Source organism: Lithobates pipiens, unplaced genomic scaffold (genome assembly GCF_037356315.1).
Source record: "Lithobates pipiens isolate NorthernLeopardFrog02 unplaced genomic scaffold, aLitPip1_a1.2 Scaffold_35, whole genome shotgun sequence".
NCBI classification, from domain to species: domain Eukaryota; kingdom Metazoa; phylum Chordata; class Amphibia; order Anura; family Ranidae; genus Lithobates; species Lithobates pipiens.
This window is the reverse complement of record NW_027507811.1, coordinates 28,202,517-28,219,227: the sequence shown is the minus strand read 5'-3', so window position 1 is coordinate 28,219,227 and position 16,711 is coordinate 28,202,517. Positions and strand designations below refer to the sequence as shown.

The window sequence follows — 16,711 nt, the reverse complement described above, 5'->3', positions numbered from 1 at the left end:
TTGTCTTCTGTAGATAATGAATGAGAAGAGAGTGTAAGATGTGCTGATGGGAAGGTGTAACGATGTGATCGGTGTGTGTGTGTGTGTGAGGGGGGAGAGATTGGAGTAAGTTGTAGAATAGCAGAGGAGAGATTCCTGTGATAGATCGAGGAGAGGAAATGTCTTCTTCCTACAGAAGAATGAATAGTGAGTGTGAGATGTTTTACTATTTATACACCGGAGCTGAGGAAGAGGTGATCCCGGGATGTGTGGAGAGGAGGGGAGGAGATGAGTTCTTATTTATCTTGAACACATTTCTTTTCCCCGATCTCGTAATGAGGGAAGTATAGAGATAGGAAGAGAATCTTTCTAGGAACTGGTCTGCCTCTCCTATATATTATTACATTGTATTATGGTGGGAAGAGATCGGCAGGAGAAAAGCTCTTCTTCCTAGAGAAGTGAGGATTGTTACTTTGTAATCGTCTTAGAAATGTTAGAGATTCGAATGCAGAGAAGAGTGAGAAGAAAGAAGTGATGTGGTGGGAAGGATTTGTATGATGTAGTGGAGATGAGATAGTATGGAGCTCTGAGGAGGATGTGGTGGCTCTGAGAAGAGCCTTTGTTGGGGGGTGGCGATGAGGAGGTCGGTGGGGGGTTTATTAGGCCCTCTCTCCGCGGATGCGGCGTGCCAGCTGGATGTCTTTGGGCATGATGGTGACCCTCTTGGCATGGATGGCGCAGAGGTTGGTGTCCTCGAAGAGTCCTACGAGATAAGCCTCGGAGGCTTCCTGCAGAGCCATGACGGCGGAGCTCTGGAAGCGCAGGTCGGTCTTGAAGTCCTGGGCGATCTCTCGGACGAGGCGCTGGAAGGGCAGCTTGCGGATGAGCAGCTCGGTGGATTTCTGGTAGCGGCGGATCTCTCGGAGAGCCACGGTGCCGGGCCTGTAGCGGTGAGGCTTCTTCACTCCGCCGGTGGCCGGGGCGCTCTTGCGGGCGGCTTTGGTGGCCAGCTGCTTGCGGGGAGCTTTCCCTCCGGTGGACTTACGAGCGGTCTGCTTGGTTCTTGCCATGGCTGATCAATGCTTCCAATCTCCACAAGGAATACAAGTGTGAGAACTCGGGCTGTGCGGCGTCTATTTATACACATCACTGCCTTCTGATTGGACAGCTAAAACACACCCCTTTTCATGATTGGTTTACTTAAAAAAGAGGCATTTTTAAAATGCCCGCCAAGATCTGCCCGTTCTGTGTTAGTAGAGATATCTTCTGTGTGTGGGGTGGGGGAGGGGAGTTCCTCCACATCCTACGAGATCTCCCTATTACAGAAAAGAGACAATATTATCCATACATACTTTTATAATTAGAGATTAGAGACTCCTTCCCGGTGTAAGAATTAGGAGCTCTGACATTGGACTGCTTGTCTCCATAATAAATGAGATGACAGAAAATCCTCCTCCGATCTCACTGATCGGATTATTCCGTTCTTAGTGAATAACAAGTAGAAAGGTGACTTGTACAGCTTGTTCCATCCAGCACAATTCTGTACTAACATGGAGGGACAGATCGCTGAGCAGACAATGAATCGTGTCCCAGCCAGCCAGCATTGTCCTCCCTGCTCCGGCCACATCTGGGATCGGTGCGATCATTACTTCTACATGTTTCATGTGGATCAGCATTAGATCAGGGGCTCCTATTGCTGGATTTACATTATAATCGGTGTGCCGCTAACAACTCCTACCGGGGGATTTTAGGGAATGGACACAGGGCGACATCTAGATTGCATAATCAATCCGATACATTTACATGAATCAGGTTTTATGTGTCAGAAAATGCTGCAAAAACATTATTTCAACTATAATTCTCATGACGTCACGTCAACATTAGAAGGAGAATGACGGCTCCGATATGGTGCATAGAAGAACATGTGTGTCTTGTTTGGATGATGGGGGTGTTGGGGAATTACTTGGTGTGGGTGAAATTCAAAAAATGCTCGAATACAAAAAATAAATGAAAACGTGTGTGTATATATATATATACACACACACACACACAAAACAGAGAGAAAGAAGAGGGAGAGATACAGACCAGGAAAGACAATGTATGTCCAGTTGAATCCGTCCCCCCTTCCCCCATCTAAGGTGAGTAGATGATTATATATCTTATATTTGGACTCCCATAAAGAAAACAGATGCTGTATGACAAAATGAAAGCACAAGGGGATGTATTAGTAAAAATTCTAAGCAGATGATCCCTAAACTATTCCTAATATGTATGCATCCCCCTGTATATCTGTCTCCAGACATTATCGTGATTTGTGAGGAGTCCAAGATCATTTATAAAATGGAAAACAAACGCGTCGGTCACAAAGGACGTAATAAAGATGTGATATATGTGTAATCCTTCTGTACATACAAATCCGCTTTCAATTTACGGGGGAAATCTCCCATGTATTCTCCGAGGAGCAACACTGACACCTAGTGGTGACGAAGTGAATGCCTTTTATACGGGGAAGACATACAATGTGATTGAATTGTTTGTCCCACTAGCCGACAATATTCATCTATAAATTAGATCCTCCGGATATCCATTCTACAGAACGGGGCTAAGTGGGGGGGGGGGGGGGGGGGGATCTTCTGGAATGTCTCAGAGACTCTGAAACACCAGCTGGTATTCGGACGGATTTATTCTAATATATCCACAAATGTATAACTCTCCATCAGATTGTACACAAATTATTTTTCATTTGTTAATTGTTCACTTGTGTTTATAAACGAAATGTGATGAGAGCTCATTGATGGAAATGGTGGGTGGCTCTTAGAAGAGCCTTTGTGTCTTGTGTTGGGATGATGATGATGGGGGGGATGGGGGATTACTTGGCGCTGGTGTACTTGGTGACGGCCTTGGTGCCCTCGGAGACGGCGTGCTTGGCCAGCTCTCCGGGCAGGAGGAGGCGGACGGCGGTCGATCTCCCGGGAGGTGATGGTGCGGCGCTTGTTGTAATGAGCCAGGCGGGAAGCTTCGCCGGCGATGCGCTCGAAGATGTCATTGACGAAGGAGTTCATGATGCCCATGGCCTTGGACGAGATGCCGGTGTCGGGGTGGACCTGCTTGAGCACCTTGTACACGTAGATGGCATAACTCTCCTTCCTGCTCTTCCTCCGCTTCTTGCCGTCCTTCTTCTGGCTCTTGGTCACGGCTTTCTTGGAGCCCTTCTTGGGCGCCGGGGCGGACTTGGCTGGTTCAGGCATGATAAGGGTTAATGTGATCTCTGCTGTTTGAAGCAAATGTGTGCTGGAGCCGCCCTCATGTGCTGCTTTTATAGGCGTCCTATGCAAATGAGTCTCCTCCCCTCCTCACTCTTCTATTGGAGGATTCAGTCATGTGATGGGGAGGAGTGTTTTGCTTTCCTTCTTCGTTTACTGATTGGTGTAGAAACAATTCAGAACACTATTGGCTAGCTTGAAAAGTAGCCAATCAAAGTGTTTGATGTCACAGCATTGACTGTATAAATATAAGGAGACCCTAGAAGGTGGTTATCTTTGTCAGTGTAACGACACAGGAATCTCAAAATGTCTGGCCGTGGAAAGCAAGGAGGCAAGGTTCGGGCTAAGGCCAAGACCCGATCATCCCGGGCTGGTCTGCAGTTCCCAGTCGGCCGTGTTCACCGTCTGCTCAGGAAGGGCAACTATGCGGAGCGGGTCGGGGCCGGAGCTCCCGTCTATCTGGCCGCCGTCCTCGAGTATCTCACGGCTGAGATCCTCGAGCTGGCCGGCAACGCCGCCCGCGACAACAAGAAGACCCGCATCATCCCCCGACACCTCCAGCTGGCCGTCCGCAACGACGAGGAGCTCAACAAGCTGCTGGGCGGCGTCACCATCGCCCAGGGAGGAGTCCTGCCCAACATCCAGGCCGTGCTGCTGCCCAAGAAGACCGAGAGCCACAAGGCCGCCGCCAAATCCAAGTAATCCCGACAACTCCTTTCTACTCCCAAATCCTTTCATTTCTACAACACAAAGGCTCTTCTCAGAGCCACCCACATCTCTCTACAAAGAGCCCCCCACACACCCCTCATTGTGTCTACCACATCGCATGCAATCAGCCCTCAATTGTCTGCATAGCTTTACACGGGAAATACATTCTTATTTATTCACACTTCTAGTACAGGAGATCTGTACAGGGAGGACAATGACTACATATAAAGAGCCTAGAAATCATTATTGGGGGATCCGGTCATTTTACAGGGACTGATCGTCATTATCCTTCAGACTTTAGTTCTGCTGAATTTATTACAGATCAGAAATCATTTTTTATATAATAAAACAATCACCCCCGACTGATCAGCAGCACAGATCTCAGAATGTCCCTATTATGGCGGGCGGGGTATGGAACGGATTGGCTTCATTTATCATGGAACCTTCCCAATCACCTCAGATCGGCTAATCTGACAGAAATGTAATGATACAAAGTTTCAGTTCTTCCGGGGAACGTTCCAGGCACCTTATAAACGCGCTAAAATATTATATTATATCAAGGGGTTTGTATACAGAATCATAGAGAATGTTTTCTATAGAGATCAATGGAAAGTCTACAGAACGAGTATTTACTGGGCTGAAAACGGAATAAGATCTCAGAAGACATTTCTTTGGATTCCTCATCAAAAACATTATTGGCTCATGAAGGGAACGCCCACAGGTCTAATTGGCTCATATTTCAAATTGCTACTTTCGAATTTGCCCGCCAGAATTCTTTAGAACGTTACAGAGAAATTATCAGCCCTATTATACCGCCAAATCCGACACTGAGACATTTATCCGAGAGATATCAGCGATTTATTTTGAAACGGATTCATCCGGAATAGAAATCGATTCAAAAGATTGTTGAATAATGTGAAATATGTTCTCTGTTATTAGATTTATAAAAAGTGAAAGGAGTATTAAATGGTTTTATCTTAGAAACATAAATGCGATTTTTTTTCTCCCCTTCTTTAGTAATCTTTTATAAATACGGAATTGTTATTAACAATAGTAACTGGTGATTTGTGTAATCTCCGAAAAAGAACTGGAAGAATAGGTTTGTCATCAGATCTGTATAGGATCCTGGGACTGGCCTCTATCAGTTACGGATTTCCTCCATATTACAACTAGAATATTAATAAATAAATAAATACGTGAATGGACTGGTAGAAATCATGACACTGCCAGATACATAACGGTGTGTACAATAAAACACATAATCAGATCTGCCTAGAATTATGTAACTAACTGAAAAAAAGAAAAAGATACAAATATGTACTATGAATCAATAAAGAAAATATTGCGATTCTGACGAATTACATCCGTTTCCATTCAGCAAAATATTTAAACGTTTCTAAATAAATGACATTTTCTGCAGTGTAATACATGAATAGACCCCGCCCCTTCTCATCAGGTCCGCTCATCTTTACACAGGAAGGTGAGATGTAGGAAAAAAATGCATTTCTTTGTTTCCTTTTCAAAATAATCTTTATAAATAATTGAAACTGATGTTTGTGTTATGAAGTGTTAAAGATGTGTGTTCTTTGTGTAATCTCCAGGTACACGTGCGATATCTAACTGACCATACACTGTTCGATCTGCTTTACTAAAGCGACTTAAGAACACAACAAAATGATTTCTCCAATGTTGTATCTAATTGGGTAGAGAGTTGATCTATAAAATTTTACAATCTGCACTCAGGAGGATGAAATATAAAAACTTTACTTCTTCCACCAGTAACAAATGAAGGAATCCGATAATTGTACGGAAATCCTCCATCCATTCCCTGCTGAGATTTGGCGATACACTAGATCTGCTTCTCTGGATGGAATGTTCATAAGATCCCATACACGTGATTCGATTTTGTTACCAAAGCCGTATAATAGGAGGTCAGACCTTAAGAGTTTCAGTGAATACAATCAGGCAGACCCTTACACTACATGGTTTTTGAAAAATCGAAAAGTGGGTTATATGGGGCTTTAGACCTAGTAGAGAAATGTTCAAATAAAGCCGATCCGATCCCAGTTCTGGACGTTTCCTGACAAACCCAAACTACTGTTTTTAATTGGCCCATTAAAGATTAGAATCAATCGCCCCTCATACAGTGTGATCACACTTAGATCGCCTACATAGGGTGAATGTCACGTGTCCAATCCCGAGAACAAACCCCCCGCTACAGAAATGTGTACAACGCGTCATTCATTTTCCACGTTTACTTCTACTGATAACAAATAGCGGTATGTAGTTCTTTGTATGAGAAGGTGGGTGGCCCTGAGAAGGGCCTTTGTGTAGATGAAGTAGGTAGGTGTCTATGAGGGTTTAGCCTCCGAATCCGTAGAGAGTGCGCCCCTGGCGTTTGAGAGCATAGACGACATCCATGGCGGTGACGGTCTTCCTCTTGGCGTGCTCGGTGTAGGTGACGGCATCGCGGATGACATTCTCCAGGAAAACCTTCAGCACTCCGCGGGTCTCCTCATAGATGAGTCCGGAGATGCGCTTGACACCCCCTCTGCGGGCCAAACGTCGGATGGCGGGTTTGGTGATGCCCTGGATGTTGTCCCGGAGCACCTTCCTGTGCCGCTTGGCGCCTCCTTTCCCCAGACCCTTCCCTCCTTTACCGCGACCAGACATGACGAAGGATTTTCTGCCCAAACAGAAACTGAGCTCCGCTGTCCGCCTGCCCTCCTTATATACAGCCTGGGCGGACCTGATTGAAACCTTCCGGGGAAAGAGGCGGAGTCACACTCATCCATTACAAAATAATAGAGAATGTAATTCCTGTAGTCAGATACATTGATGCAACAGCAATTACATGTCCAGAAGATTCATTTATTCCTTCTTCTCAATTATTTATTTTCTATTTATACCTGTAGATTACACGGAGAATATGAATCTTTAATACTTCATAACAGAAAAGCAAACAGCAGTTTCAATTAGTCATAGTCATTTCATATTTATAAAACATTATATTGAAAAGGAAACAAAGAAACACATTGTTTTATGACATCTCACCTTCCTGGGTGTAAGGCAGAGCGGACCTGATGGGAAACATGCCGATAAGGGGCGGGGTCTTTTATTACACTGCAGAGAATTTCATTCATTTTTAGAAGCTTTTAGATATTTTGCTGAATGGAAACGGATGTGATTCATCAGAAGCGCATCTCACTATCATGTTGTAGGGGGGACGCTACATTCCGACTTGGAATAAAAGAGAACATATGGAAATGTTTTACATTTTTTTATTCAGTAATCTTCAGAATCCATTTCTATTTATTCCGGATTAATCGATGGAAATAAAGCATTGATGATATCTCTGGGATAAATGTCTCATCTGATGATCTCAGTGTCGGATTTGGCGGTATAATTGGGCTGATTATTTCTCTGTAAAGTTCTTCGCTATTCAGGCGGGCAAATATGAAAGTAGCAATTTGAAATCGGAGCCAATCAGAGCTGTGGGCGTTTCCTTCATCAGCCAGTAATGTCTTTCTTTTCATAATTTTAAAAGAAATATATTCTGAGATCTTTCTCCGTTTCAGTCCAGAATATATTTGTTCTGTAGACTTTTCATTGATCTCTATAGAAAACATTCTCTAGCAGGGCGGGTTCTGTATGGTGGAGAAAATGAAAAGACGAGAAGAAATGTGACATTCATATTTCTAACGGATGTATTATTCTTGGTTGGATAAACTGCCCGACAATTCAGAGGAGCGTTGATCGATGTTCCCGGAGGAAGAGATATCAGATTTTAGTGTCGGATGTCTCTATCTGAGATCATTGGAACGTTCCATAGAATTCCGGCGGGAAATTTGTATGAATGAATTTCATATTTGCACCAATCACAGATCTGGGCGATTTCTTCAGATAATAAAACGTATTTTCCTTCCAAGGAGTGTGAAGGAGGATCTGAGATCTGTGTTCCTTTCAGCTGGGGGAGGTTTATTCAGCAGAATTAAAGGATGGAGGACAATAAAAAGCAGTCCCTGTAAGGAGATCACATCGTTCCTTCACATGAAATACGTTCTAATAAATGATACAAATCATAGAAGCTCTGAATTGCTGTCAGGACGGACGGGTATGGAGGGGTGGATGGTTTTGGTTGGAGGGTTTAGCGGTGAGTAGACGATCAGCATAGAAAGATTGGAATGAAAAGAGATGAGAGAATGATGTACTGTGATCACATTTCCTGTCATTACTCCTCACCTCTATTACAAGTCTGAGTGTGATAAGAAGACAAAGGCTTTGTCTTTACAGGGAACTTTACCTGACAGTATTAATAATATAGAACTTAATTGGAGAATAGGAATAGAAACCAGGAATGTCCGGCGCTATGTAGAGCATGTTTGTGAGGCAATGCTGAAATAATAATAATACTGATCGGTCAGAGTGGGAGGGGGTGAATAAACATCCCTTCTATTCCCATCCTAATTCTAGATTTATTGCGGAGATCATCTCCACTTTCTAGCTGTATACATTCCCTATTCACCTCCTTGTATTGCACACACCCCAGTGTTCTACCAGGAATGACCACAAGGTGGCAGAGCTGAATAAACACTTATGCCGCACTCAAACATTGTTACAATAAAAGATCCTCCACAATCTCCCGCCTTACATTGTTACTTTATCTGAAATCACAAGAAGAGAAGATCGCGGCGTTCTTAAACCACAACACAATGGAGGAAAGAAGCAAGAAAAACGAAACATTGTATCTACTCAATCAGCCCTGACACATCTTTGTCTATTTGAATCTATTTCAATCAACAGCAGATCAATGTACACACAGGGTGGGGGTTGACCTCATTCTGTGTACTTATAGTTCTAATTAGCAATAATAATAAACATCATAAATATATACAAAGTATCATCTACATACAAATCTGATCACAATATCACCTCGGGAAGCACACAGTCCTTTATAGAAGTGAGAAAATGTTTCCTAACATGGAAATGTTTATCACCATAATGAACTTACACATGATCTCCAAACCTGAAAACAATTTAATTTCCATCATCATTTAGCAGCGTCTGAATGTTTTTTTTGTTTGTTTTGTTTTTATACCAAGTTCAATGCATTGTATTGCATTTTTTTTAAAGAAACATATACCATACAGTAACATGACATGGCAGATACAGAGTAATGGTGTTATAACAGTGCAATCAGCACACAACATAAAACATTTGGTACCAGCATATAATATGCAATTAACATTGAGCATACTATGAAGTAAAACCTTGAATTTACCTTGAAAAATACTTAGAATAACAGTATTGCAAGAAAAAGGAAATACAAGGGATACAGTCAAGCAAGGAGGAAAATTGCACCAAGAGGAGTCATTTGGAAAATAATATTGTATGAGAAAGGCATTAGTGTGTGTACCAGGTTGCCCATGGGACCAGGGGTGGACTGACAACTCATGGGGCCCCCAGGCAATAGGAGATTATGGGGCCACACAGTATACACACACACACACACACATACTATACAAGCACACAGTATACAAGCACACAGTATACACAGTCATGTTTTTAATGGCTGAGAAGGTACTGGAGAGGTGGGGCAGCTATAATCTGAGGATTTTTAGACCAAATGGATGTCGGTAAGGGACATTTCAGAGACAGATGTAAAAAACAGATTTTTACATACTGTTCCTTGTTTTACTGAAGCTGGCAAACCTGATGGGGCCACTAGTGACTCAGGGCCCCTTGCGCAGTGCCCAAGTGGCCCAATGGTTAGTCCACCCCTGCATGGGACCCATGTTTTTTTTTTTGGGAGTGGATGTATGCTTCACTGGTAGAGACAGCATTGACTCTTCTGTTCAATATTTTTTTATTAATATAAAGAAATGCAAAGTAATACAAAGTATGCAATTAGTACATCGGTATTTTCAAATACAACAGTAAAAAAAAAACAAAAAAAGAAATACAAAGTTATAAGGGGAAAAGAACAGTATATAGATTGCAGTAGCAGTAATAATCCAAGACATAATGAATAAGTGGGGTAGCACCCTGCTCCAGGTACCCCAAATGGGAACACACTGTACACAGGATCAAGGTGCTAACCCTGACAGTAGGGAGGGAGTGGAAACCGAGGAGAATAAGATTAATACCATATTCTCTCCCTGTGATAGCAGAATGAACTAGAGATTGATATCCTAACTCTAGAAAATGTCAATAACAAAACCAGTATAAGGATGGTAACATGAGACACCAACTAATAAAATAGAACCACTAAGGGCAAATAAATGATATTCGTCAATAGTGAGCAAACCGTTAGGAGGTAGGCACAGAGATAAAAAAAAAAAAGGGGGGGGGGAGGGGGGAGAGGTAGGGGGGCAGGGGCAAAATGAGTCCCTCTTGGATTAATGAAAGTGATCAATGGAACAAGAGTTTAGCCGATTCGTACCAGTTTAGCCAAGCTTCCCATTTGTGTGTCAGTTGAAGGAGAGAACTTTCTGCTAAGGCATACATGCGTTCATACATGCCATGTATATGTGTTTCTCTGATGACATCTGAGTGTGAAAGTTGGTCAGTTGATTTCCAGTTACGTACAATGGTCAACCTAGCAGCTAGGCAGATATGTGTAACTATGCATTGAGAATTGTGGGGGTAGTTTTTGATCCCAATATTAAGTAGTGCCAGTTCTGGAGATGGAGGGGAGGCAATATGTGTAATTTCTGAGATAAGACGAAAGGTATCAATCCAAAATTGTTTCAGTTTAGGGCATTCCCAGAGTACGTGATATAGAGTACCTGGGAGGCCACATAATCACCCCATCGCATATACATAAATTTAACCCATCCACAGATCCTAACTGTTGGAGATTATGTGACAGCATTGACTCTTAAAGCTCGTACACACAATCACACTTTTTGACAACAAACATGCAAATTAGCTGTTTTAAGGCAGCATGCAACTGTGTGTACGTTCCATCGAACAAACTATTTTGGTTTTCATTGGACTTTTGTTGGCTGTGCGAACAGACAAACTTTTTGACAACATAAGAACGATGTAGCAAAGTCTGATCAAGTGTACACAAAACCATCAGACTTTTGTGAAAAACATCAGACAACAATACAGAAGTTGACCAAAGGGTGGCACCTGAGTAATTGAATGTCCTCTTTTGAGGTGTCGTCACTCATCAGTACATTGAAACGTCACTACGTTTGTGTTTGTTGCCTAAAAAGTCTGATTGTGTGTATGCAATACACATTTACGGCCAACATCCTTTGTACATAAGTGCAAAAGACAAAAGAGACATACATCTGGTAGCAACAATCGATGGGCTGGTAAGGGTATGTTTAGTGGAACTATGGGAGTTTGCCTAAAATGGTAGGCTAAGAACTTTCACCAGGCTAGTGTGGCCCCCCTATAATTGTTGGGAGGTATTGGTGGGGAATATTTTCTGTTGGGTTTGTTGGATTCTGAAGCAGGAATCCACAGAGGTCTGTCTGATTGCCTTTGTGTCCCCCCATCATTGCACTCCCTGCTTCGGGCAGACCTGGAAGTGGTGTGATCATTATTTCTAGATTTTCCATGTGGATCAGCATTCAATCTTATCACCTATTGTTGTATTTACATTCCCCTTTCAATCTATTCCCCATAATAAGTGGACCGCTACCAAACCTTTCATAGCAAATTCATATAAATGTTCAAAACTATCTGCACATATATAGAAAGTGACATCTTATGTGGATGTACGATCACTGTGTAAGGACTGATCCATCAGTCTATACAGCGGTACACCTCTACCTATACAAGTCTGGTTATAATATCTGACTGCTGAGTAGGCGGGATCTCTAATCCAGGGGGTATTATTAAAGAATAACATATGGGTCGATACAGTTTGATGATGGGATGAGATTGGTTGATGTATGCACGCTAGGGATGAGCTTAATGTTCGGGTAAAACATAAGTTTGACTCAAACATCGAGTGCCTTTTGCCAATTATGGCTCAGGGGGTTAAGTCCATGCCTCACACTATATAAGGGCACCTGCGTCGGCCTTGTGTAGTGTGTTCTTTGCGGAGAGAGAGTGGCATTACATATACACTGTATCCAGTTTAGCTAGATCTGACTGCAGGTCATTCCTGGTGTACGCATTCAAATAAACTTTCAGGCAGGCAGGCCAGACATGTTATTCAGTAGGGATGAGCTCGGTGTTTGAGTCGAACGCATGTTCGACTCGAACATCGGCCGTTCGTCTGTTCGGCAAAATCAGAACATTGTGGGCCATTCCCACCATATTCGTGTGGCGCAAATGGCCCACAATGCACTACGCCATTGCAGTGCATTCCTGTCTCATGATTGGCCAAGCATGCACTATGACCCCGCATGCTTGGCCAATCACAGCGCCGGCAGCGAGGAGAGCCATAATTGGCCCCAGGCAGGATGCCTGTGGCCAAATATAGCTCAGGGGGTTTGGGACATGCCCCACACTATATAAGGCTGCCAGCGTGGTGGCCTTGTGTAGTGTGTTCCGGCATGCAGTGAGAGAGCAGCATAGGCAGGGACAGTGTGTTCTTTTCCTGTAAATCTGCAGCAGTTAAAGTGGGTGTTGTGTGCCTCCAGCACAGTATACACCTGTAGCTACCCTTTATTGCTGGTGTTCTCTAGTACAGGCATCTGCAGGAGTTAAAGTGGTTGTAAATAGTGATGGACGAACTTCCGACGGGACGTTTCGCGAACGCGAAACGCGAACGGACACAAACGTTCGCGAAAACGACCGTTCGCCGCGGGCTCCATTGACTTCAATGGGAGGCGAATTTCGCAAACCTTTAGGTCGAATTTGCGGCCACGGGGTAATTATTAGGGGGTAGCACGTAGTCCCACCACCTGGACAATAGCATAATACATGTATGAGGTGAATTTGGGATCGATAACTACAAGCATTTTTTTTTTATTTGGGAAATTGTTCTGACAATTCAGGACTATGGAGCTAATGAAGGCAATGGAGGAGAGGGAAGGTCAGGGACCAGGGTAGGCAAACAAGAGGGTGCAGGAGATACAGAGCACTGACAGCAGCACCGTAATACAGAGCACTGACATCAGCACCGTGACATACAGCGCTGACAGCAGCTCCGTGACATACAGCGCTGACAGCAGCTCCGTGACATACAGCGCTGACAGCAGCTCCGTGACATACAGCGCTGACAGCAGCTCCGTGACATACAGCGCTGACAGCAGCTCCGTGACATACAGCGCTGACAGCAGCACCGTGACATACAGCGCTGACAGCAGCTCCGTGACATACAGCGCTGACAGCAGCTCCGTGACATACAGCGCTGACAGCAGCTCCGTGACATACAGCGCTGACAGCAGCTCCGTGACATACAGCGCTGACAGCAGCACCGTGACATACAGCGCTGACAGCAGCTCCGTGACATACAGCGCTGACAGCAGCTCCGTGACATACAGCGCTGACAGCAGCTCCGTGACATACAGCACTGACAGCAGCTCCGTGACATACAGCGCTGACAGCAGCTCCGTGACATACAGCGCTGACAGCAGCACCGTGACATACAGCGCTGACAGCAGCTCCGTGACATACAGCGCTGACAGCAGCTCCGTGACATACAGCGCTGACAGCAGCTCCGTGACATACAGCGCTGACAGCAGCTCCGTGACATACAGCGCTGACAGCAGCTCCGTGACATACAGCGCTGACAGCAGCTCCGTGACATACAGCGCTGACAGCAGCTCCGTGACATACAGCGCTGACAGCAGCTCCGTGACATACAGCGCTGACAGCAGCACCGTAAGCAGCCCCAGGAGGAAGTCAGCACAGCACAGGGATGGTGTGATCCCCTCATAATAAGAACCCCCAGGAGGAAGTCAGCACAGCACAGGGATGGTGGGAGCCCCTCATAATAAGAACACCCAGGAGGAAGTCAGCACAGCACAGGGATGGTGGGAACCCCTCATAATAAGCAGCCCCAGTAGAAATATGACACCGCTCAACCTCTTCAAAGAGGAGGGTAGGGGCATATAGTACGGTGTGCTTTTTTGGGTCAGGGAAGTGAGCCAAATGAATTAAGAAGGTCTGTGTGCTTGATTCCAAAAATTGTTTATAGACATATACATGGTCTACTGATCACATGTGTTGAATTCCTCCGAGATCCATGCCTCATTCATTTTTAGAAATGTGAGGTAGTTAACACTGTGGTGAGCTAGGCGAGTACGCTTATCGGTCACAATCCCCCCTGCTGCGCTGAACGTCCTTTCGGACAGGACACTGGATGAGGGGCAAGCCAACAGTTCGATTGCAAATTGGGCAAGCTCTGGCCAGAGGTCAAGCCTGCCCACCCAGTAGTCTAGGGGTTCATCACTCCTCAGAGCGTCCACATCGGCCGTTAACCCAATGTAGTCGGACACCTGACGGTCTAGGCGTTCCCTGATGCTGGATCCGGATGACACCTGTCGATGGGTCGGCTGAAAGAATGACCTCATATCCGAAGTCACCAACACATCTTCAAACCGGCCTCTTCTTGCAGGCGCTGTTGGATTGGTACCCGCAAATCCTTCTCTGGGAGTGGGAATTGCTCCTCTGCCAGCGCACGCAAAAGCAGAATGCAGCATTTCTCGAAGCAAGGCCTGGAAGTGCTGCATTCTGACAGCCCTCTGCGACGGCGGTAACATTTCCGCCATTTTGTGTTTGTACCGGGGGTCTAAGTACGTTGCCACCCAGTACTGGTCCTTGACCCTCATGCTTTTTATACGGGGGTCCCTATTAAAACACTGGAGCATGAAGGCCCCCATTTGCACTAAAGTGGAAGCGGTGTGGTGGCCTGGCTCCTGCTCATCATCCAGGATAATGTCGTCCTCTTCATTCTCCTCTCCCCATCCTCGCACAACAGGGATCCCAGAAAGGTTTAAAGCATGCTCTTCTTGCTCCTGCTCATCCGCCCCGGCACCATCCTCCTCTGACTCCTCATCAGACTCCTGTTGTTGACTTGTCTCAGATAGAGTAGCCCCCCCTGGGAATTCATCCAGCATTGCGACTTCCTCATCTTCCCGCTCCTGCTCCTCCACAGCCTGATCAATGACACGACGCAATGCACGCTCCAGAAAGAAGGCATAAGGTACCATGTCACTGATGGCGCCATGGCTGCGACTGACCAGTTTGGTGATCTCCTCAAATGGCCGCAGAAGTCTGCATGTGTCGCGCATGAGCAGCCACTGGCGCGGTGAAAAAAAACCCAGCTCCCCAGAACCGTTTCTTTCGCAGAGTTCATACAGGTAGACGTTAACTGCACGTTTCTGCTGGAGCAGCCTATCAAGCATATAGAAGGTTGAGTTCCATCGCGTCGGGCAATCGCAAATAAGACGTCTGACCGGCAGATGGTGTCGCCGCTGAATGTCAGCAAGGCGAGCCATGGCCGTGTAAGATCTTCTGAAATGGGCCGAGATTTTCCTTGCCTGCCGCAAGATGTCCTGGACCCCAGGGTATTTGACAAGGAATCGCTGCACGACCAAGTTTAAGACGTGTGCCATGCACGGCACGTGCGTGATTTTGCCCTGTTTCAATGCGCTAAGCAGATTGGCACCGTTGTCACACACCACTTTACCAACTGTCAAATTGAGCGGTGTTAGCCACTCATCTGCCTGTGAACGCAAAGCTGAAAGGAGTGCCGGGCCAGTGTGGCTCTTTGCTTCCAGGCACAACAGACGCAGCACGGCATGGCAACGTCTCACCTGGCATGTGGAATAGGTTCTGGGGAGCTTGGGCGGTGCAGTGGAAGAGACGCTAGCAGCGGAAAAGGAGGAGGCAGCTGAGGAGGAGAGGGAGGAGGATGGAGTAGGAGGAGGAGAAGAAGAGTCAGGCCTGCATGCAATCCGTGGCGGTAAAACCAAATCTACACGGGTGCCACGGGTTACATGCTTGACGGCCGTCAGAAGGTTCACCCAGTGGGCAGTAAAACTGATATACCTTCCCTGCCCGTGTTTGCTAGACCACGTGTCTGTGGTCAGATGTATCTTGGCACCGACACTGTGTGCCAGAGATACATTCACTTGCCGCTGAACATGGCCATATAGCTCTGGGATGCCCTTCTCTGAGAAATACTTCCTTCCTGGGACCTTCCATTGTGGTGTTCCAATGGCCACAAATTTGCGAAAGGCCTCCGAGTCCACCAGTTTATATGGCAGTAGTTGGCGGGCTATGAGTTCTGACAAGCCAGCCGCCAACCGTTGGGCAAGAGGGTTATCCGGCGTCATCATTTTTTTACGCTCAAACATTAGGCCCACGGAAGCCTGCCTTTTTGCAGAAAAATGTGAGCTTGGCGTGATGGAAGGTGGAGTGGAGGACAATTGTGAGGAGAGAGGAGAAGGAGAAGTAGAAGACGAGGCTGGACGGTGAGAGCCTGCAGTGTGGCTTTGTGTGTTCCGTTGCTCCCACTGGGCTCGGTGATGGCTGCTCATGTGCCTTCTTAAGGCGGTCGTCCCTAGGTGAGTAATGGGCTTACCGCGACTAACGCGTTGACTGCAAAGATTGCAGATGGCAACGCTATTGTCAGCAGCGGACACGTTAAAAAAAGCCCACACTGCGGAGCCATGTGCCGGTGTCCTGGGAGCGCCAGATGTGACCGTACATGGTCGATGACTCGCTCCTGATACATTTGCAGTCTGCTTTGTCCCTGCTGTGCAATGTAAGTCATTGCTGCTTCTCCTCCCTATCTGCTGGTCCATATCTCCCTCTGAACTCCCCTCCTCTTCCTCTCTTGTGGG

General features: G+C 45.8%; 2 protein-coding genes and 1 pseudogene across 2 annotated transcripts; 1 reads left to right on the top strand and 2 right to left on the bottom strand.

Annotated features, from left to right (window-relative positions):
• Window positions 1-583: 583 nt before the first annotated feature.
• LOC143955302 (histone H3) lies at window positions 584-1,099 on the bottom strand. The gene has a single exon (XM_077465377.1). The coding sequence runs from the start codon at window positions 1,047-1,049 to the stop codon at window positions 639-641; it is 411 nt and encodes a 136-aa protein (XP_077321503.1). The 5' UTR covers window positions 1,050-1,099; the 3' UTR covers window positions 584-638.
• A 1,684-nt stretch (window positions 1,100-2,783) lies between these two features.
• LOC143955301 (histone H2B 1.1-like) lies at window positions 2,784-3,284 on the bottom strand (annotated as a pseudogene).
• A 159-nt stretch (window positions 3,285-3,443) lies between these two features.
• LOC143955300 (histone H2A.J) lies at window positions 3,444-4,940 on the top strand. Its single transcript, XM_077465376.1, has one exon. It carries the CDS (start codon window positions 3,549-3,551, stop codon window positions 3,942-3,944), a length of 396 nt encoding a protein of 131 aa, XP_077321502.1. The 5' UTR covers window positions 3,444-3,548; the 3' UTR covers window positions 3,945-4,940.
• Window positions 4,941-16,711: the final 11,771 nt, after the last annotated feature.

Coding starts and splice junctions, on each gene's coding strand:
- LOC143955302 (XM_077465377.1), bottom strand. CDS start 1,049: ATGGCAAGAACCAAGCAGACCGCTCGTAAGTCCACCGGAGGGAAAGCT.
- LOC143955300 (XM_077465376.1), top strand. CDS start 3,549: ATGTCTGGCCGTGGAAAGCAAGGAGGCAAGGTTCGGGCTAAGGCCAAG.